General features: G+C 39.2%; 1 protein-coding gene across 1 annotated transcript; it reads right to left on the bottom strand.

Annotated features, from left to right (window-relative positions):
• Positions 1 to 589: 589 nt before the first annotated feature.
• On the bottom strand, positions 590 to 21,632 carry LOC139654069 (disks large-associated protein 1-like; the record flags this gene model as incomplete). Its single annotated transcript, XM_071531091.1, has 8 exons — positions 590 to 814; positions 5,133 to 5,285; positions 9,717 to 9,808; positions 12,906 to 13,038; positions 15,518 to 15,769; positions 16,163 to 16,208; positions 19,800 to 19,882; positions 21,474 to 21,632. Coding segments are annotated over 8 exons (1,143 nt in total), but the record flags the coding sequence as incomplete, so codon positions are not given.
• Between the last annotated feature and the right edge of the window lie 397 nt (positions 21,633 to 22,029).

The following is a 22,029-nucleotide window of genomic DNA, read 5'->3' as shown; positions in this document are numbered from 1 at the left end:
AAGATCTTTAAGGATCTTAAAAGGCCGTAGCAAGAATTCTTAAAGGATCTCGATCAAATCTTAAAAGAATCTTGATAAGATCTTAAAAGATCTTGATAAGGTCCTTAAGGATCGTGCCAGTATCTTTAAAGATCTTTATAGGCTCCTCAAAGATCTGGAAGAATCAAGATCTTTTAAGACCGTATCAAGATCTTAAAAGACCCCCAGGGATCCTATTAATATATTTGAACATCCTGTTAAGACCCCATCAAGATCTGTGTAAATCCTTACATGAGATTTAGGGATCTTATCAAAATCTTAAAAAAAGGTCTTAAAGGGAATGTCAAAGATCTTTGAGGATCCTGACAAGATTCAGGAAGGAAGATAGGAAGGAAGGAAGATAATTCTAAGTCGATTTAAATTCTTAGTGTCATCTTAGAGGTTTGATCTGATCTTACAGGTCTTGGTCTGATGCTAGCTAGACGTTGAAGGCACTGGTTCTCTTGTCGGTCTTGGAACTTCGTATGCATGTGCCCGTGCGTCGGCGGGCACATCTGTGTGTGTCGGCCTTGTGTGCATGTCAACCCTGTGTGTGCCCTTGATAACATCCTCATAGCCTGGTCTGAGCCTCGGGGATGTAGATCTCGATGCTGTCGGCGCTCTCGGTCGCCGAGTTTTGCCGTACGGACGCCGCTCGCTTGGCAGCCATGAGGCGTTTCCTGGCCTCCTGCCGCTGCTTTTCCGAGCTCTCCAATGACCGGTCTCGGGCCAGGGGGGGGTGGTGGTGGGGGCCCTTAGGTGGCTTTTTTGGTACTGGAGGTGGGAGCCGCCTCTCCTGGTGGGATCGGACGGTAGGGAAGGAGGGGAGAGCGTTTCAGGAGAAAGACAGACAGAGAAGTGTGTGTGTGGTTTGTGTGTGTGTGTGTGATGCCCATTGTAACTATCATTAAAGCAGTAAGCATTTTGGTTCTACAGTAATTTACTGTAAAAATGTGTGAAATGTAAGGTTGTATGTGTGTATCTGCATAGTCTGAGGCTTGTATATGTGTATTTTTGTATCTATCCTGTATGATTTTCTTCAAATGCACAGTTCATAGATTAAGTGCAGAGAGGTGGACAGAGAATATTAGCCACACTCTCTCCTGTCCGTCTTCATTGACACTGACAGTTAAGTTTTGCATTTTTGAGCACAACAGAGAAAACCACACACGGTGAGGCAGCAGCAGGCGGCGGAAGGAAGGAAGGAAGGAAGCATGGACGGATGGATGGACAGACAGACATGATGGATCTACGGTGGCCCAGAGGTGTCAAGGCCCTGTGGTGGTGTTGGTGTTGTTGTTAGGCTGATTGATGCGTGGCTGTTTGCAAAGGCTCTCACTGTCAACACAAAAAAAGCACAAGAAAGAAAAAAAAAAAGACAACAAAGAGAGCAAATGAGGAAGCCGTCAGAGTCAGTAGTCAAAATGATGCAAAGCCACAACAGATACCGCTGAGGAACAATACAGACCCAGGCAAAAATGAGATTTGAAAAAACGCACAGGCCCAGATCCACTAAAGGGTTGCGCAGGCAAGAGCGTGCTATATCACTAAATGACCAAATCAGAAAGCCATGCTATTCACTAACCATGCAGAAAGACTGGAAAGCTGCTAAACAGTGCTGGTCAAAGAAAATAAAGCCTATTTGCTCCTGTCATGGTCATGCATATGTCAATTATATTTAAATCTCATTATTTTGCCCACATAACTCTTTGAAGTTGAGGCCATGCAAATCAAGATTGCACCCAATTGACTAACACTTCGCAACACCAACTCCCAAATTATTGTATCACATATAAAATCCTTTGAAAGGTGGTGTAAAGACATTGTGCGGAGTTTGTCCATTCAGAATGGCTGATCAATGCTGCAAGATGCAGCATCGTCACCAGCAAGTCAGGCAAGCAAGGGAGAGGGTTTTCCATCCGAGGATCTCAGATCAGATCAGAGAACGCTCCAATTATAAAGAGGCTTTAGGGCGTAAGGGTGCCAGCCTGGTGGATTAGTTTTACAGCTGAAGCAATTTACGCTTGCAATTGGTGATGAAGTGGCTATTTGCTCGCGCAGTGCTCTTTTCGAGAGCTTGTTTTTCACCACCACTTGATCTGCATACATTTTTTGTGAATAAGACAAAACCTCTCTCTTAACTCAAGCAACTAAGGGGCAAACAATGTGCAAATTGTCCTCACAGTGCAATCTTAGTGAATCTGGACCTGAGTACACAAATTATAAAGACCACGTTCCTAATACAGCATTGCAACAATGTTTGCGTAATCCATTCCCTCCCCTTGATCTACATCTTTCCTTCTTGACTGAAGTAAATTTAACAGGTGAAATCTATGAGATCATAGCTTTCACCTGGATTCACCTGGTCAGTCTATTTCATGGAAAGTGGTCCTAATATTTTGTTCACTTTCATATACTCTTTCAAATATTCCAATGATTGGAGGGGCACTTAATTTTTTGTCAAGCAGTCTGACAACTTCAAAAACAGAAGCATCAATAGTAAAATGAACCTACAATAAAAATCTTGCCCCACACATAATGCAGCGCCCCCTCTGAGCCGATTTCCATTTTAATGGGAGGCGAAAGTCTCACAAAACTTGCATTGTTGGCAGAATCATGCGCTACACATGCTGCTTCAAATATTTGAATCCAGCAGTATTCAAATGACTTTGCTAAGATCTCGAGCAATGACATGCAGGGATGTAGTGGAAGGTAAACCCACCTAAACCCAGCTTACCCACCCTTTTATTTTTGAAATAAGAGCTTACCATCTTTTCAGGCAGACACTAGGCAGTTTATGAGGTAAATTCACACACTACATCATGGTACTGTAAGTAGTATCAAACTGGTGGAAGTTGTATGGGAATAGGGTGGGAAACGCATAAAGTAATGCTTTTCTGAAAATATAATCTATTTTTGTGTATACTGGTGATTGTTGTCTTATGATGATCACCAACTGGAGGTCGTAGTTTACCAACCTTTTTATTTACCACTACATCACTGATGAGGTGACAATAATTAATGAAGGTAATCCACAAATTTTTGCACAAAGCATGACACAAGAAAGTTACTGGCAACATTTAACTTTTGTGAAAGATACAAGGCTAAGTACATATGTTTTAAAGGGATATTTCACTTGTTGGTATGGTAACTGGCATGACATTAATAGTTTTCATTACCTATATGTTCATAGGGGCTCCATGGCAGTCAACCACAAATATTGGTTGTCCTGATAGTGAGTTGACTAGAACTTTTGTTTTCTTTTTAGTAGTCTGAAGATCAGAGTTCTTGGTTCAATTCACTTTCAATTCAATAAATTCACCTATAATATGCACAGAGTTGTCATATCTAATCTATCAATAAATAACTGGGAATGAATGCCCTATCATTAACACAATCAACGTATTACAGCTTGACTGAATTGACTGAATACAAAATGGATTAAATCCAGGCCAGCGTTTCTCTATATGCCAAATCTCATGGTTGGCGGGATCATGGAGGTCCACTGAAGAATTAGCTGTGCCCAAATAATGGCTAAATATATAACAACCAGGCTAGAAAAAAGAAGATATCTAAAAAAGATACAAGTCATGGGTGTGGATCCATACAGTAACATTCTCGCTAGAGGTGAAAAGTGTGATGAGGTAGATTTGTTTCCAAATTTATCCTGATAGCTGATTTGCATCTCTAAATGTATGACTTGGCTGTCATACATGGTTCATTTCTGTACTGTTTTTGACTAGGAACTGATCAATGAATCACATACATCTGATTGATGTCAGCTTGTTAATTAGCAAATAATAGCATCAGGTCAATTTATCACTGTCTTCTTGTAAACACAATTGATTTGTGCTCTGACTAGCATATATACCGTATTTCCTCTAATACTGGCCCGGGCCTTTATTTACCTCGACTGCAGAGGGTACCTTACCTTGCGAGGCAGCTGGATTCGCGAGATCACGATCACGCGAGAATCCATCTTGCCAGGCTTCAAGTTATGCGTTTGTGGCCGAACCACAGCGGTGCGGACCAATCAGCGTCCTGTGAGGGCAGCTAGGGGCGTGGTTTAGGTGTGGCGACAGCGAGAAGCGACTATTCATTCACAACAACGGCGGCTCCTAAAGAGGCTAGCGTAGATGCTGCTATAACATCAGTTATTTCTGAACTGGAGAGTATTTCTTCATTGAAAGAAGAGCAAAGAACGGCATTGAAGGCTTTTCTGGATGGAAAAGATGTTTTCGCTCTTCTCCCGACTGGCTTCGGCAAGAGTTTGTTTATATGAACAAACCTACTGTTTGTTCAGATTGTTCAGCTGAGGTGACTCACAAGCTAAAACTCTGTGTTATGGAGTAGAGACTCGTGCTAAATACAAGACACTTTACTGTGCCACAGTAACTGAAATTTGGAAACAAATCTACCTCAGCAGACTATTATCTATAATGTTACTGGATGGATCTACACACACACCACAATAATCGCATCAGACATCTTAAAAAGGAGAGTGCTTTTGAAATAGTAAAATATCCCTTCAGCTCATAGACAAAAATAATTTGTTGCCAAATGAGACATTCATATAATGAGTTATAATCATAATAGCCATGGAGTTAGAGAAGGAGAGCAATGTTAGACCAGCCATGCAGATGAAGGCAACATCCTTTAGTATTGCTCATCGTGATAAAGCTGTGATATTGTCTGTATTATTATTTTTAGTAGTAGAACGCTAACATCATCAACCAATTTTTACCAACACTGTGACAATTAACTGAAAACACAGTACATTTTAAAATGTCAAAAATCCATCTGTAGTGATGGGGATTTTTTTTTTTCCAATTCCTCAAAGTTTGACTTTTATGAGGTTTCTGCAGGCCACTGGCAATATGTTGTATCATACAGCCCAGATGAGTTAGATGTGTGTTACTCCCTGGCTGGAGCAAAAGCCTATACAGTTAAGGTAACAATACAATGTAGCCAGCCAGCCAGTCTGCCAGCAGGGATGATCAAAATCACTAAGAAAGAAGCCAGTGCTCTTGTATTAGAAATAATGATGGGAAAACATCCCATCCTTGGTCAACCAGCCAGCCAGGTGGCCATATTGGAAGCTTATATGTGTGTACCTTTCTCTCGGGGGGGTCCAGGGGTCTCCAGTTGTTGGCTCGGAGCTGGTGAAGCTCATCAAATTTGAGGCTGATGTTCTCGATGGAGAGCTGAAGCATATCCCAGAAACCAGCCAGGTCTGAGGCCACGGGACGAGGGTGGGCATTGGGGTTCTAAGCCAGGTTGGTGAAGAGCAGGAGGACAAGGAGGGGGAGGAGAAGGAGGTAAAGAGCGAGAGGGAGGGAAGAGGAATAAAAAAAGATGTAGACGTCAGGTAAAAATTTTGTAGAGCAACTCAAAGCGCCTTGCAAACATGATTAAAAAAACTCAGAAAAAGAGATCAAGATCTCCTCGACTCCCCCATGACCCATTGAGGATGCCATCAAAACCACAGTACTATACTCTTGCTATACATTTCTACACTTGCTATACTTACATTTTGGCCTTTGTTAGGACCGCTGCTACATGATATGATACAGTTCTCCACTGAAAATGGCTTCTTTTCCAGAAATGCAAACAGCCTTGATTTCACTAATACTAAAAAAAAGACAACATGGGCTTTGGAGCTAGTTTTCTATCAATGATACACCAGTCCTACTGCAATGATCATAACAGGTAGTAATTTCTCAGCTAAGTTTGCCATTTCCTCAGGTACACGGCAAGGGTGTCCCCAAAGTCCGCTATGGTTTGCACTCTCTCTCAAGCCAAAACCATGCTCCCATCTCTGTTGTGTGCACCATTTATGTGTGTACAATTTATCACTTAATGCTAATGACATTTTATTATATCTTAGTAATGTTTATAACTGTCTCCCCTTGTTATTAAATAGAGTTTGGGAACATATCTGGCTATAAAATCAAATGGTCTAAATCAGTGGTTCTTATTCCTGATCCTCAGGATCCAGAGTACTGCTGGCTTTCTATCATACCAGGTAATTAATTGCAGTTAATTGCATTTACCTGGCATCCCAGGTGTAAAATAGTCCCTGATTAGATGGCTGGAATGAAAACCAGCAGGGCTCTGGGCCCAGAGAACCAGGATCGATTGAGAACCACTGGTCTAAATTAGTGTTGCTACCCCTGTACATGGCAATGAACTTTTTTAATTGAAACGACAGATACAAGGCAAGGAAATAGGTACACAAGGTAGAATAACATATAGTGGGAAGGGGGCATGTATACGAGGTCATGAAATGAAATAACTTAAAAGATCATTACATCAATTAGCATCACAACAGATGCTAATTTAAATAAATTAAACAGAAATAAAACACATACTCCAGATTAACAAAGGAAAAGGAAAAAACATCTCCCACCCCACTCCCTGCCCTCTCTCCCCCATGATTGCTGCACAGGTTAGAGTTGACAATACTAATATTTGGAAACCATAAAGGATACTAACAATAATGGCAATATATGAAAGATAAATAAATGAAGGAATGTCAGTAATAGTGAAAGGAATTTGGTGTTTCTTTACTCTAAATACACCATCCAGTATGGTCACGTTGCCCATACAGGTAGGAAAGGGGTGTACACCCTGAGTGGGCCCCAGTGCTATGCCATAACACATGCCCCACCCACCATATGCTGAAGCAACACCCGAAACTAGGAAACTAAATCTCAGGTGAAATGCCATGATGTGGTGCTTTCTGAGATTGTCAGAAACTCATATTTCTAACCTTCAACCTTCCAACCTTCAACTTATGGCGTTAGTTTTGTTCTTTTGTTTTAATGATATTGCTCTCTAAATTTCATTGATACTTTAAAACGCTTCTAGGTTTAAATGCAGACTTAAAGATAGTCTTTTCCCATTATAATCAGCAGGTTATTTATCTCACTTTGGCCTTTTGTGTCTCTTAGGTCACCAAGCATAATATTTGTTATTTTTTGCGCATTGGCTAGGGAGGGTGTAGACTACCACACGTCTTCTCTGATATACAAGGATTCACCAGCCGCTTCTTTTCATCTGACAGTGAGGAGTTCTCCTGGGATAGCATAATGTGGGCAGAGGTTCACGCCATCTCCCCCACCACCACCTACTTAACAGGCGCCAACCAGTGGGAGTTGACGATGAGGACAGGTTTCCCACCCGCAAACGCTGCCTTCATTAGACACCTGGCCAAGTCGGACACTCAAAAATGCTGAGCATCTTTTGTGTTGTAAGAAAATTAACTTAAACTGAGGTATTCTTATGGAGATGTCATTAGTTGTTTTATATAGGCTATAAGATTGAAGATTTGTTTCCAAGATAATGGTAATCTAATATACTATCTTCCCACTTACATTGAATATTTAGCAGAGAAGCAGACAAGTTATTTTGAAACACATAGAATTGATACAATTGCTTATTAATTTTCTTTTCTTTCCATCCAAGTTAAGTTCTTCATGTGTGGACAACAAACCACTATCCTACTGCCTCTACATAGTTTCCTAATGTTACAGGTCCTAATATTACATTTTTCATCCAGAATAATATGAATAATATGCCATTATTTAACATTGCCATTAAGTTAAAAGGTTTCTGGTTTATCAGTATGTTTCCGTTATACCATAATAATTGCATTTTGACTTCCGCTGTGGTTTCTGGAGGTTCATATTTATTATTATTATCATTATTATTATTATCATGGATTCCTTATAGGTTCCTTTTAAATAACCAATACGTAGAACTATTCTCATCATAATTTGGTGATATTTCAGAAATAAGGGCAAAACTGCCCAAGTCTTCCACCAGTTCAGTCACAGAGGATGTCTGCAAATTTGGAAGAGTGTATCATCTACATACATAGAGATTTTTGATTATATTCCATTTATATTTAAACCTTTAAATCTTACCTTCTGGGCATGAATATCAATGGCTACAATAAACAGATATGTGGACAGTGAGCATCCTTGTTTAACCTCTCTGTATTGCCTTGCCTGAAAATTATCATTATAATTATTATTATCATTACTAATTTTGTCAAAAAACATTATCTTGGTTGAGACATTTTTTTCTTCAATCATTACAGACAACTATGGTAACACACTCAAGTCAGTCTCTGCAATTTTGACAAGGTGGTCCTCAATCCCTAATCATATATCAAAATATCACAGCAAGAATACACTTTAGCAGTTCAATTATCCCTCTTCCTGCACCAGTGGGATACTGCAATTTAACAAGGCCACACAGTGTCATAGATGTAAAGCAGCCTACACAGTTCAGTAGTGTTGCAGAGGAGGCAATGATCCTGGTTCAGTGTGTCATCAAAAGACATTGCCATGCCACTAGGTCCATGAGTTGCTTCAAAAAACAATTTGGAACGGCAAACCCTCACAAATCAATTTTCAATTTTACAATGTTCATGAAATACAGGGAGTCAAAATTTGCCTAACTTCAAATTTGATTTCTGGTATTTTACCATGCAAGTGCTGAACCTGTTGTACTCTATAGAAGGTGAGATCACCTGCCACCAAAGATCAGCCAATAGCAGATGGCCAGTTCAGTACTCTGGTTTTCACCATTAGATGTCAGGCTTCACACAGATTTGGGTTTGGGATTTGGTTACTCTTTAAACCTCCTAGTTCTCACAATATTGTTTATTCTAGTATTGCTAACAAACACTGCCTTCTACAATTTGGCCTCATTATAATGCAGGTAATCTTTAAATGCCATTCTATAGAGAAAATAACAAATCTTTCTTGAAAATATCATAAACATCTTCCTCTTTTCAATAATCACTTAATAACATTGGGCAGAAAGCCCATATCCTTCCCTCGCTGGTCGTACAAAGATATTTATAACCTGGAAGACAGGGTGAATCTATGCCGCCTTAATTACGGGAGATGGGACGCTCTTCTCTGTTGCAGGCTCACTTCCTAATTTAGGCTGTTAAGATGGCTGTATATTAGCTCAGCTTTAATCAAATGTGGCAGTAAATAAGTGTATTTTTAATTTTCTTCTAAGAGAAGGCATAAAAAGGACAGGGAGAAGTGGAGATGAGAGTGAGGAGAAACAAAGAGTCAAAAGAGGCCAGTGAGACAAAAAGGAGAAGATATGGAGGGAGGAGGACGAAAGGAGATTGTGGATGGGAAGATGAGATAAGAAGATGAGAAGGGGATGGGGGGATTGAAGGAGAAAATAAAAAAGTGGAAGAAGGAGAAAAAGGGAAACTGAGAATTGAAACAAAGGAATGTGTCTGGACAAGAAATCTTACACCATTCCCATTTGCTGTATCTTCAACTGTTTGTACTGAGACCTACTATCCAGTCAGTCTCACATCAGACAAAGAGCTGCATAGTAAGTGAAAGGTGTAACATTATTTAAAGAACTAAACACCAAACCATCTACTATTTGCTGATCTTTGGTGCCAGGTGATGTCACCACCTGTTGGACTCTATAGACGGTGACATCACCTGGCACCAAAGATCAGCCAATAGCAGATGGCAATTTCAGTAGCATTCTTTTACCATTAGATGTCAGGCTTCACACAGGGTTTGGTATTTAGTTACTCTAAAGTAAATCCAAAGTTGAATTTACTCCAAGTAAACTGAACTTTGACAAACAGAAGTCAGTTAGGACCGTGACTGCATGTTCCCAGTGCGAATAAAGCTGGTCAGACTCACCAGGTTCTCCTCACAGAGATCCTTGAACTGTTGAAACTTCTGGGACATGAGAAGCTGAGCACTTCCTACCGCACTCCTCATCTTCCCTAGGACTGCAAGCATAGATACACAGTTTAAACAGAGGCTAACTTGCATTCAATTATTCCTGAGAAAATGTATTGTTTTCTTTCAGCAAACACAACATACTTTCCTATAAATAATATGTATTCTACGTGTCAGAGGGTCCAGCATCTCCATGCGTTGATGTGTCTAAGAGCCTGTAGTATTTTCATTAGGTCCTTGCCATGTCTGAAATGCCTGTGGTAGTAACCTTTATAGGCCAATTGATGGATGGTAAGTTACTGCTCCTGCTGATGTTAGTTTTCACTGCAGTTGCACTGGAAGATTGATTTCAGATAGATTCTTTACAGTTCAAATTGCCTGTGGAGGTATTTAGGTTTTGCATATTGTTTGTTGGACTTCTTTGTTGTAGTAGTGAGCTATTCTTGATGATTTCATTTTATTTTTCATTGTGATATTTTAATCTACCATCATGTATGTAGCACTAGGTTAGTTTACTGATTATCACTGTTGTTGTCACTGCATCATTAGAAAAGAATATGAACTATGATCAACGATAAAACAATCTTCAAACAAACCTCATGACAACCCAATGTAATCTTTTACATCCCACCTACACTAATTGTAAATAATGGAATAATACAAATTAGGATTAGACTGATATATTGGTTTGCTGATATATGGGGCCGATTTGGCTTTTCATTAAAAACAGAATGTGGTCAAGTCAGTATTATTAGAATTGGCTGTGTATGGAAAACCCTTTGCCTGAATTGATCCTATTGATCCTATACCCACACAAGTACATGTGAATATGCTCTTAGGGGTCCTAGCACTGGCTATGCTTGAACCCTATTTTTTTGGTTAGGATTCTTCTTGGTTTTCTGCCTTAAAACAATCTGTACCTCAGAGACTGTGGCTCTTTCTCAGTATGCATTCTCGTGCATTCTTTTGTCCACCATGACCTGTTTTATGTGATATCTAACCACCCGAGCAGGATCCAAAAGAACGAGAGGACGGACAAAGATCCTGGAAATTTCCTTGCCAGGCGAGGATGCATTGGAAGGTGAATTGACCGACGACAAATGAAAAGCTCTGAGATTCACTGCGAGAACAACGCATCATGTTCAAACAGCGCTGTAGTCTACAGTAGAGAGCCAATTGAAACAACTGGGAAAATTAACAACTGTTTGTCTTAATTAATATCGTGCACCACATGAAGCATACAGTCCATCTAAAACTATAAGGAAGCATCTCTGTGTCACTTTCATAAGAGAATTATTCTCTCCAAGACAACTTGGGAAGAACTTACTTACATTCTTGGGTTTGAGAATCAGCCTGTAAATCCTACAGCAATCAAATTTGGTGGACAGGTTTCAAGTCTCCCCCACTACTCAGACAAAAAAGTTAAACCAAAAGGCCTAGAAACAACTTGCTTTTCCCTCAGATTCCTTGGTTCAAGATGAATCCATTGCACATATTGGTTTTCATTTCACCCATGACAGTTTTTCTACCATTTTGAATTATGCAAAACCTGTTTCTCCCGCAAAGTTGATCCAGTTTTTGGCCGTGGTGCACTAATGAAGTTAATGGCAAAGATATGCAAACAGGAAGTGCATGATTCCTAAACACTTGATTCTCGAGCAACCAAAATTCAGATGCATGTTCGATGCATTTGAGATCCAAATCAAAAAAACGTTTTTTTTCGCTATTTCTCTTGCAAAGGTGATCCAGTCTCCATGGAAAGGAAATGACAATATGCGTGCAATGTTTTGTTGGTTCATGGCGTGTTGTTTGGGTTATTTTTAGTCAAATTACAGCAAAGAGGAAAGAGTTTACTGACCCTAGCTTGCTCGGTATTATAATTGCCTAGCCAGTAGCGACCATTAACGGAGACATTACCAATATTCTTTTCTTTTTTTTCCTGCACGGTGGGTACAGACACACTATGTTTTCTTAAGTACAAAGCGGCACACCCACTGCCTCGGTCAATATTTTACGAAAATGAATGTATATACATTCACCTAATGCATATGTACTGTTTACAGGGGAGTTCTGTTTTGTCTATACTTTTCCTAAGACATTTGACAAGCCTTGAAATGTCACTTGCTAGAGAGAAACCTACCATAAATCCCAGAGCGGTAAGTATCTCCAAGGCATTGCAAAGGATTATGTTGTCAGATTAACAGTTCCCTGGAATACTACAGTGTCGTTCAATGGCAAGGTGTAGCATTGTAATGTGAAAACACCCTTAGGACCTGTACCAAAATATTCTATCTTTGAGATGCAGCACTTTTCCAAAATGGTGAATCAAGCTCATATTCTCACTGTCAAATCAGTTGCCCCATGGGCTTGGACATTTCTAATGGCTTTATTTGGCTTTTTATTATTTTTTTTTACTTTTTTTTTTTTTTCATTATTATCATTATTATTATTATTATTATTATTATTATTACTATTATTATTATTAACAGTACTAGTAGTACTAGTGTTATTATCCACTAGTTTTAGTGTCCCATTATCTAAATGCTGTTTCAGAGGTTTTTCTAACCCATAAAAAATACAATTCGGAGGGAAACACTGAATACTTTTTTGGAATTGTTAAGAAATGGTTAAGTTTGAAGATATTGAATATTGATATTGGGGTAACACTTTACAATAAGGATACATTAATTAAGGGTTAGTTAATTATTAATAAGCATAAACTAACTCTTAATTAACAGTTAACTAATGTGTCTGGTAATAATTTGCTAATGGTGTTCATGTTAACTAAGGTATTAATTTATACATTATTTAATAGTCATCTTTATAAACTATTAAATAATGTATAAATTAATACCTTAGTTAACATGAACACCATTAGCAAATTATTACCAGACACATTAGTTAACGTTAACTAAGGGTTAGTTAATTCTTATTAAGCATTAACTAACCCTTAATTAATGTACCCTTATTGTAAAGTGTTATCGATATTGGCTATCAGCAGCTTCAAAAACCCATATTGGTAGAACCCTAATATCAATATCAGTTTACAGGCAAAATTACAACTTTCCTATAGAGAAACATATGCTTGGAGTCTGGACACAAATATGACATGCACACCCTCACACACACACACGCACACAGACATACTATCGTCTGGCAGGTCATTTTCCCGTTGATCGAGCTCCATCTGTCGACACCAGCCCTCCATGCGGTCCGTCTCGGCCTGCAGCAGCTTCAGAAACCAGCGTCCATCTCTCTGACAAACTGACCGCTGCACCACCTACCATTCAAATATATTACCTCTTCATATTTTTACCAGCAATACTACAACAAACAGATACACACATGTAGAGGCATGTAACCTAATAACTGCGTATAACATAACAAAAGCCAATAATGTAATAATCTTATAAAAACGTATTTTCTTTACTGGCAAAAGTTAAATTAACCTTTATGACCTTTTGACATTACCCAATATTAATTTGATGATGTTTTGTTGATAGTGAGAGAAAACTTTTCTTAGAAAAGAGAAAGAGGCTTAATATGCAGCCCTGTCCACAAGCCCATTTTACACCAGTATAGCGAATATCAGGTTATTTACAAATTTATTTTCAAAAACCAATCGTTACTGTTAGTATTACTCTGACTTTTTACTTGATGTGGAAAATACATTTAAAGAGATTTCAGAGTCTTATTACATTATTGGTTGATGTTATTACATTATTCAGCCAAAGAAAGGTTACCAAGTCAGCACTGTAATAACCAGATAAAAAGTTATAATATAATTGGAAAAATGCTACTACGTTATCATTTCAAGATTATAATATTACAGTATTGGCTTTTCTTACATTATACACTTTATTACATTTACTTCTATTACATTACCGGCATTTGTTAAGGCTACACTAGCTTAAAGATTCCTGTTTAAAGCATGCTTTTTCAGATCACTGTTGAATCAAATCTAAACATTTTGAAATTTTGTTTGTCATGATGTAGGCCATGGTGACTTTATTTGGCTGCCTCTGTTGTCAACTGTAAAATGTTAAGAATTAACACTTTTATCAAGCTAAAAGGCATGAAATGAGACTGATAACATTGCTAGTAAGTTATCTGTACAACACCAAGGACAGCCGTTACTGTCAAACTGACTGCTGAACCATCTAGTATCTTAATACCCTGTCATCAATATTATTAATATGAACAAAGTAGCAGATAGGCTGTTTATCAAATATCAGATTTAGAGTCCATATAATTGTATTCATGTTATTATCACCTAGGCATAGAGGAAAGCATTTCAGCACATAAGTTTTGCATCTTACACCTTAGCTACTGCATGAATGTTTCAAACATGCGATGACGCTTGATATAAAACGCATGCGTGATATAAAATTAAAATTATGAACAGCCAAATATTACACAGGCCACACCTCCCTGTTGGTAAAAAGAAACATCCCTGGTGAAAACAGCTACAGTGCTAAGTCAGTTTCCTGAGGAATACCATGACCCAGGAATGACTCAATATACTTTCACCATGCTCTATATGGAGAAAAGAATTGCAAATTAAAAAGACCCACTGGGAAATTTGCATCCCTTCAGGAGAACTGAATGAACTGAAAAAACATGAACTGAATGGGCTGCCTTTTGGATATTTGGTGACACCGCTTCATGTTATTTTACTGATGCTAGTGAATGCTGAAGTGAAAATAATAAAAATGATTAAAATTGCTTGTATTTTTTCTGACTGGGATGGTAGACCATATGAATCCTGGTGTAAGGTACAATCCCTTATTGATTTCACCTATTAAATTCACTTTGGTCATGCACGGTGTCTGCAAGTTTCAGTTTGTAAGACTTTTTTCACACCAGTTAGATTAAATACAAGACAATTTTTGCCACTGACATAAGTGTGAAAATAAAAAAACTGTAGTCATATCAGAATTTAACATTAAGCCTCGGCCGATTTCTCACCATAAAACCACCAAGAAACATTTTTAAGACTTCTAGAATTGAATTTTAAACTTAAAATATTCCATTTAACTGTATTTAAGGAATTTTAAGGCCTTGTATTTAGATGTTTTCAAACTTTTTCAGGGTCTGTAGACATCCTGCCATGAAGGGGAAATGTAGGTGAAGCGGAGGAAACAAGTTAAAGAAGGACGAGTACAACTCATCATGAAGGTGTTCAGAATATTTTACCCTAGCACTGTAGTTCTCAAGTCCAGTCTTGTGACATCTTGGACTTATCTCCATCTCGGTCTCTGTTTTGACTCAGACCTCTCTTGTTCTTGGCTCCTATTGGATGTTGACTCGACTTTTTTCCAGCCAACATATATTTTTCTCCACCTGGCCCACCTTTGCTTTGTTGTTTTCTCCCCAGCACTACAAACAATTGAAGGGATTACACCTGTGCATAGTATGTAATGGTCCTCAAATTTCTATGCAGTGATTAGTTGAATGTTGAAGGGAAGAGCACAGAGTTCCTCCAGATAGATCTACATCTCTGTTCATCCTTAAGAAAGATACAGTATGTACACTGTTTCTTTCCTATTTTGTTAGTCATGAGTAGGACTTGATTTGCTCTGTTCTCAGTCTCAACCCCCTTTGACCCAAGTCTCGACTTGAACTCGACTGGACCTGGTCTTGGAACTGACCCAACGAAGGCAGTCTTGACTAGAGCCCTGCTTTCCCCACTCAGGGTATACCACTGAACACAACAAACGGCCACATACCTCCAGGATGGCGGAGCTATCGAAGCCGACCTCCAGCGGGTCGTCGGACACGCTATCTATCCAGGGGTCCGGCGGGGGTAGGATGGACGGGTCGAAGCCCACGTCGTCGTAGTCGTCTGAGGCACAGGCGTGGTAGTGGTTCCCTGAGCCCTGGATGCTGACGGTGGAGGTGGCGGCATCGCGGGAGTATTGCCGAGAGATGGTTCCAGAAGACGGGATGTCCATGTCGGTGTCTGGGGAGTCTAGAGGGGTGTCCAGCAGGTCCGGCAAGTCCAGATCTGCCTGGATTGATTAATTAATCGATCGATTAGTTTAATGACTGATTGATTGAGTGATTGACTATTAGGTTGAGGGACTGACAGCCAGCAGGTCTGGCATGTCAAGATCAGCTGATATTGATTGACTGGTATTAGGGCTAGAGGTTGATATTGGCCTCTTATCAAATATTGCCCAGTCAGCGTCATCCACCTCCAATATCATGGAGGTTCCTCCCTGACCACAGCTACATAAAAACAGTCTGAAAAACCTGCAATGAACTTTTCCCAAAAGTAAGCAAGCACAGAATAAACACACAGTATTCATGAAAATAACTATATAACAATAAAGGTTTTTTTTTTTTATAATTAGGGCTAAATAAATCCTTTGACTATAACAGAGCAAGGCTGGAAAGCTTACCTGTACTGCTGCTGTCACACTGTTAGAGCGCTGGAACCGACGATACCTGGCCAGCAGGGGGAGACAAACACAGTAAGTTCCACAGAGCAAGGTTTCTCAGTTTCTGTAGTGTCAGGCAAGTAATGTTATTATTAATGGAAAAGGTAATGGTATTATTCTCCTCCAGGGACCACTTCCAATAAATCGGTATAGAAGTTTGAGGACCATTGCATACTGTTTGTAATGCTGGGGAGAAAAGAAACGAAGGTGGACCAAGTGGAAACAGTAGTTGTAGGTAGAGAGATAACAGTGAAACTATGATCAAAACAGTAATTTTTCTACATTCAACAACATACAATTGTGTTAACTTCTGGTAAACAAATTAATGGTTTAAAAATTCAATTCATCAATTTGCTGGAGACCCCTGGAACCCTCTCAAGGACCCCTGGTGGTCCTCGGGCCCCACACTGGGAACCACTATGATAAGGGGGTTTTCTGCAACTCACTTGAGTTTAAGGTGAACTGATGTTGACTGTTGATGTTCTAGAATGTGACAGTCCTGATGGTTCCAAATGTGCTATCAATAATCTTGATACGGCCCTGCCATTGACCCATCTTTCCTCCAGGCTCCTGTCATGTTTATTTATCTGTGACTTGCAGGGATGTCACTGTTCTGTTGATGGCGCCATACAGACTCCCACCACACAAACATTAGTGAGAGAATGCAACTACCATCACTGTTTTATTAAATAACTTTTTTTTTTTTTTTTTTTTATTGTTAGATATGATTTTGTCCAGAATTCCATGACTATCTGTATTATAGATAGAGAGATAACAGTGACACTATGATTCTTCTACATTCTCTAATTGTGCTCACTTGTAAATGAAATAATGGTGAAGTTTTAATTTATTGTACAGATAGTTGAACTAGGAGGATGGTCTGAAGAAAACTGCACAGAGGCTGGAACTCGCTCAAACACTTTAATATGTCAGCCATAGTTATTACTCCTTCACTTCATCCCAAAGGATAACCTTGGCAGATGAGTGTGTGGGTGTTTGTTTGCGAGCGGAGAGCCAGACAATTACAGGACAGGAGGAAATGACTCAGCTAGACTGTAGCTCTGCTTGAATCAAAGTTTGAGGGGAAACACATTACATGTAACAGGATTTCAGGGACAAGAGTACTGAATCACATGTAATCTGATTACAGTAAGAAGATAGTAGGTAACTGAAATCATTGGACTGGATATTTCATGTTTTAGAGATATTGAGTTGTTTCAGATAATTTCTTTTTTTGTTCCAAAATGAACTGTAAGGTTTTCAAAATTAACTCAAATGTAACACAGTAATGCAACAATAGTTAGCAGTACATGTTGGAGAATATGCATGCAGCCTGGCTACCACAAATTTGCACATAATATGACTTTTCCCAAGGATGTCACCCCTTACAGTAGATCAGCTGATTATGCAAGGATAATAAAGGCAGACATGAGTTGTGACAACTGACAACTGCTATTTGCATTTGTCAAAAGTTGTCAAACTTTATCTCGATATAATGACTAAGAACAAGTGAAAAAAAACTTCAGATTTCAAAAAAGGGCTCCTGGCTAAAAAAAATTTCACTTGTTTATAAGTCAGTTTATTTAGTGTATTTATTAAGAATCTATTAAGGTAGCAACAGGAAAAAAAAAATGTATTAATTTAATTGTGCATCTTGGCAAAAAAAAAAAAATCCACCTGTTCGTAAGTCAATATATTGAGATACCAACAAGAGAAAAAAAATGGTAGAACTTCGAAAGGCATCCTTGTAACCTTTTTTTTCCATGCCTCCTAACGACATGGCAGATAGGCTGACTGTGAGTGAATGAGTGAATGAATGAACGAATGAATGAATGAATTAGTATGAAATTAATCCTTTGCGCTGACTGCGAAGGAGTTGGGCTTTGGTGGACCAAAGAGTCCAGTCTCTACCTTGTTTGCCTGTAAACGACTCTCAAAAACTATTCACTTTCCTTTTCTCTTTGCTTGTTTAACCATCTGAACATTTGGGCATAAGCCTTTCGGAATTCCTTGTCCGCCAAACCATTGGCTACGTTTACATACACTACATGGCCAAAAGTATGTGGACACCTGCCCATTGAACATCTCATTCCAAAATCGTGAGCATTAATGTGGAGTTGGTCCACCCTTTGCTGCTAAAACAGCCTCCGCTTTCCACTCCACTAGATGTCGGAACATTGCTTCCATTCAGCCACAAGTGAGGTCAGGCACTGATTTTGGGCAATTAGGCCCGGCTCGCAGTCTGCGTTCCAATTCATTCCAAAGGTGTTGGATGGGGTTGAGGTCAGGACTCGAAAAACCATTTCTGTATGGACCTCGCTTTGTGTGTTGCCATGCTGAAACAGGAAAGGACCTTCCCCAAACTGTTGCCACAAAATTGGAAGCACACAACTGTCTAGAATGTCTTTGTATTCTGTAGCGTTAAGATTTCCCTTCACTGGAACTAAGTGGCCTAACCTGAGCCATGAAGAACATTATTCCTCCTCCACCAAACCTTACCGTTGGTACAATGCATTCAGGCAGGTAGCGTTCTCCTGGCATCTTCCACACCCAGATTTGGCCCATTCTACTGCCAATGTTTGTCTATGGAGATTGCATGGCTGCGTTCTTGATTTTATATAGCTGTCAGCAATGGGGTGGTGTCCCCATACTTTTGGCCATGTTGTGTATCTGGCTATTGCCCATACTCTGGTCAAGGTCTTATTCAGGTTTCCATGAACCTTTGATACTGTGACCCTGTTGTCATGAATAAACCAATTAACAGAATATGTCCCCTTTCTCTTTGACTGGGCAATAGTAGTTTACTTGTAGCATAGGGGAGACAAATGATGATCCCAATAGTAATAGTAATAGTAAGTACTGCTGGTCACCATGTTTCTGTTGACATCACCCATAATGGCATCTGAGTGAGTTTGACTGACGGGGAAAACCAAAAGTGAAAGCAGTAAGATGCGTCCATGCCACAATAGTCTCGCTCTCAGATCCTTGATAACATATCAAGGGTCTGGTAGTAAAGTATCCAGATTCTGTGTGGAGGGGGCGATGAAATTGAAAACCGTTGACATCGAACACCACGAGTCATGCTTGCGGGGGCGGGGGATTTGAAGCCTCGGCGTCATCGCAGCCATAGCGTGCACCGTGTGCAGCTTGTAAATAGAAACGTAGGAAGTATGCCTTGCGGAGCCCTGCATTAGTCAGCATGGCTCATTTGCCTCCAAGAAAGAAAAAGTTGACACAAACACCACCACAAAATGAAAAGTTTGTCAGTGTATAGGAATTGATCTAAATCAGTCTCTAATGCGTCTAATGTGCGCATCACGTCATGTCTGTCGTCAGTAGCATTGAACCCTACAATTCCACAATTTGTAAGGGATATGGGAGTAAGCCAGGCATCTTAATCAGGTGTCTTCTACTCAGAATATGAGCTTACCTGGTTATTCTAACCCAGTTATGATGTTTCAGTTCTCTATGTGTGACATTTCCTGACCACAGCAGAATAGAGTTACAAAGTCTACCAGCATCCATTCAGTTCTGAAGTGGTTACTCAGTGAATGAGTCAAAAAAAAAAAAGAAAAAGAAAATATAACTTGTGTCTCACCCTCTATCATCCTCCACCTGCACCCCTATGGAGGTGAACTTGGACGGGTCCTCTGGATCCTGAGCCTCCTCTGGTCCATCCACCTACAAGAGACAGAAGATATAATTAAGATGCTGGATAAATCCCTACTACTTACAACTAATTAAACTAATATACATGCACTCTCGGTCATTGGGTAATCCTCATATGGACCCAACATTTCATGTGTACTATTGTTTTGTATGGCTTGTATACAGGGATGTAGCGGAGGGCAAACCCACCAAAAAAAAATCCTTTTATATTAATTATTACCCACCTTTTCATTTATGGAATAGAGTTATTCACCTTTTTGTGTGACATAAATCTTAATGGCATAAATGAATAGTATACATCATAGTCAGTAGTATCAAACTAATGTAAGTTATAAGTTTTAAAGTTATAAGTGTTTTGGGGATACCACTGAGGCGGTTATCAGTTTATTAGATACCTCATTAGTTCTATAATTAATGAGGATCAAAATGTAACCTATTAAAGACTCCTGATTACCTCACTGCTTTGAGGATACCAATGAGTGTGTTATCAGACTGTTAAACCTGTATTGAAAAGTCTTATAATTAATTTGGGTTTGGAAGACTGCTTTGAAAATATAATTGATTTACGATTACTAATTACCTGCTTAAAATGGTAATGCATAATGTAATCCACTGTGTTACTCAAACTCAGAAACATAATCTGATTACTCTCACTAACTTTTGGATTACTTTACCTCCGGTATCCATAGTAAAATAACAATGACTTCCAATTTACATACTATAATCTGCATCCATAATCGATGAGTGAAAATTGTTTCTGTGTAATCCAACACTTAATCACTGTATCACTATAATTTATGTTTTTTGTATCCTATTTTATTTAAATTGCAATGCATGTCACTCCCCAAACATGGGATTAATGGTGGAAGAGACTTCGGTCATCCACCCCCAGAGTGAAGTTAGATGGTTATGAAATGCATTGGTGTTTGGAGGTATATAAACAATATTCAGCACAAGAGGGCAGGGCAGAGCCAAGAGATACAGGAACGCATTATTAACATACTGAATGATGTACTGCTGCTACTACAGTACCAATACCACCACGACCACTATTACTAGTACTACTACCAGTGGTGGAAAGTAACTAAGTACATTTGCTCAAGTACTGTACTTAAGTACAATTTTGAGGTACTTGTACTTTACTTGAGTATTCCCATTTTATGCTACTTTATACTTATACTCCACTACATTTTAGAGGGAAATATTGTACTTCTACTACTTTTTGAATGCAGGACTTTTACTTGTAATGGAGTATCTTTACATTGTTGTATTGCTACTTTTACTTAAGTAAAAGATCTCAGTACTTCCACCACTGACTACTACTACTACTACTACTAGTACTACTACTACTACTTTTCAAAGGAATCATTTATCTAACAATTTTTGTTTATGGAGTGCCACCACTCTCATGGTTTTCAAGGAACTAAGTCTTAATAAAGTCACAAAGTGCTGTAAAAGTTGAAAAACAAGAACAAACCATTAGCTATAATAAAGACCACACTTGCACTGCAGGCTGCATTAAGGCCTATTCAACAGAACAGAAACAGCACTAGACTCTCCTCCTCCTCCATCCCCCTCACCTCAACTCTCTTCTCATAAATACCTGGATGCCTATGGAGAGACATTTCCCCTTCCTGAGTGCTTCCTTTCTGTATTCGTCCCGGTGGTCTTCAACCATTGGCCCCCTGATCAGGGCTGAGACGGCAGGGGTGCTGACTGTGATGCTGCTGTTACTGACGTGCTGACTGGCCGGTCCATGGACCTATAGAGAGAAAAGTCAGCAAACATTAGTCTACATTAACATTAGCTCTGTTTGAAAAACCCTATTACAGAAATAGTGCACTATATAGGCTAGTGTGTCCACCATTTTGTAATAGTGTCCGAATTCTCAACGGTTCATTTGATTCACTATATAATTCACTATAAAATACCCACAGTGTACTGAAAATTGTACTTCTCCTGTATACCACAATGCAATGCCATCATGTCTTACAGAAGAAGAAGAAGAGTACCTAGCTAGCTGCTAGTTTGTGAGCTGGCTAACGTTAGCTCACAAGCTTATTGTTTGCCAAACCAAAACAGCTTGCTACCATTAGGAGACAGTACTTTAGTTGACAAAACCACACTAGCACATGATTAGAATTTCAACAAGTTATATG

Source organism: Centroberyx affinis, unplaced genomic scaffold (assembly GCF_046629955.1).
Source record: "Centroberyx affinis isolate AG114_WGS23_722 - 3 ecotype Tasmania unplaced genomic scaffold, CSIRO-AGI_Caff_v1 ptg002031l_1, whole genome shotgun sequence".
Taxonomy (NCBI): Eukaryota; Metazoa; Chordata; class Actinopteri; order Beryciformes; family Berycidae; genus Centroberyx; species Centroberyx affinis.
This window is presented reverse-complemented; position numbering and strand designations above follow the sequence as displayed.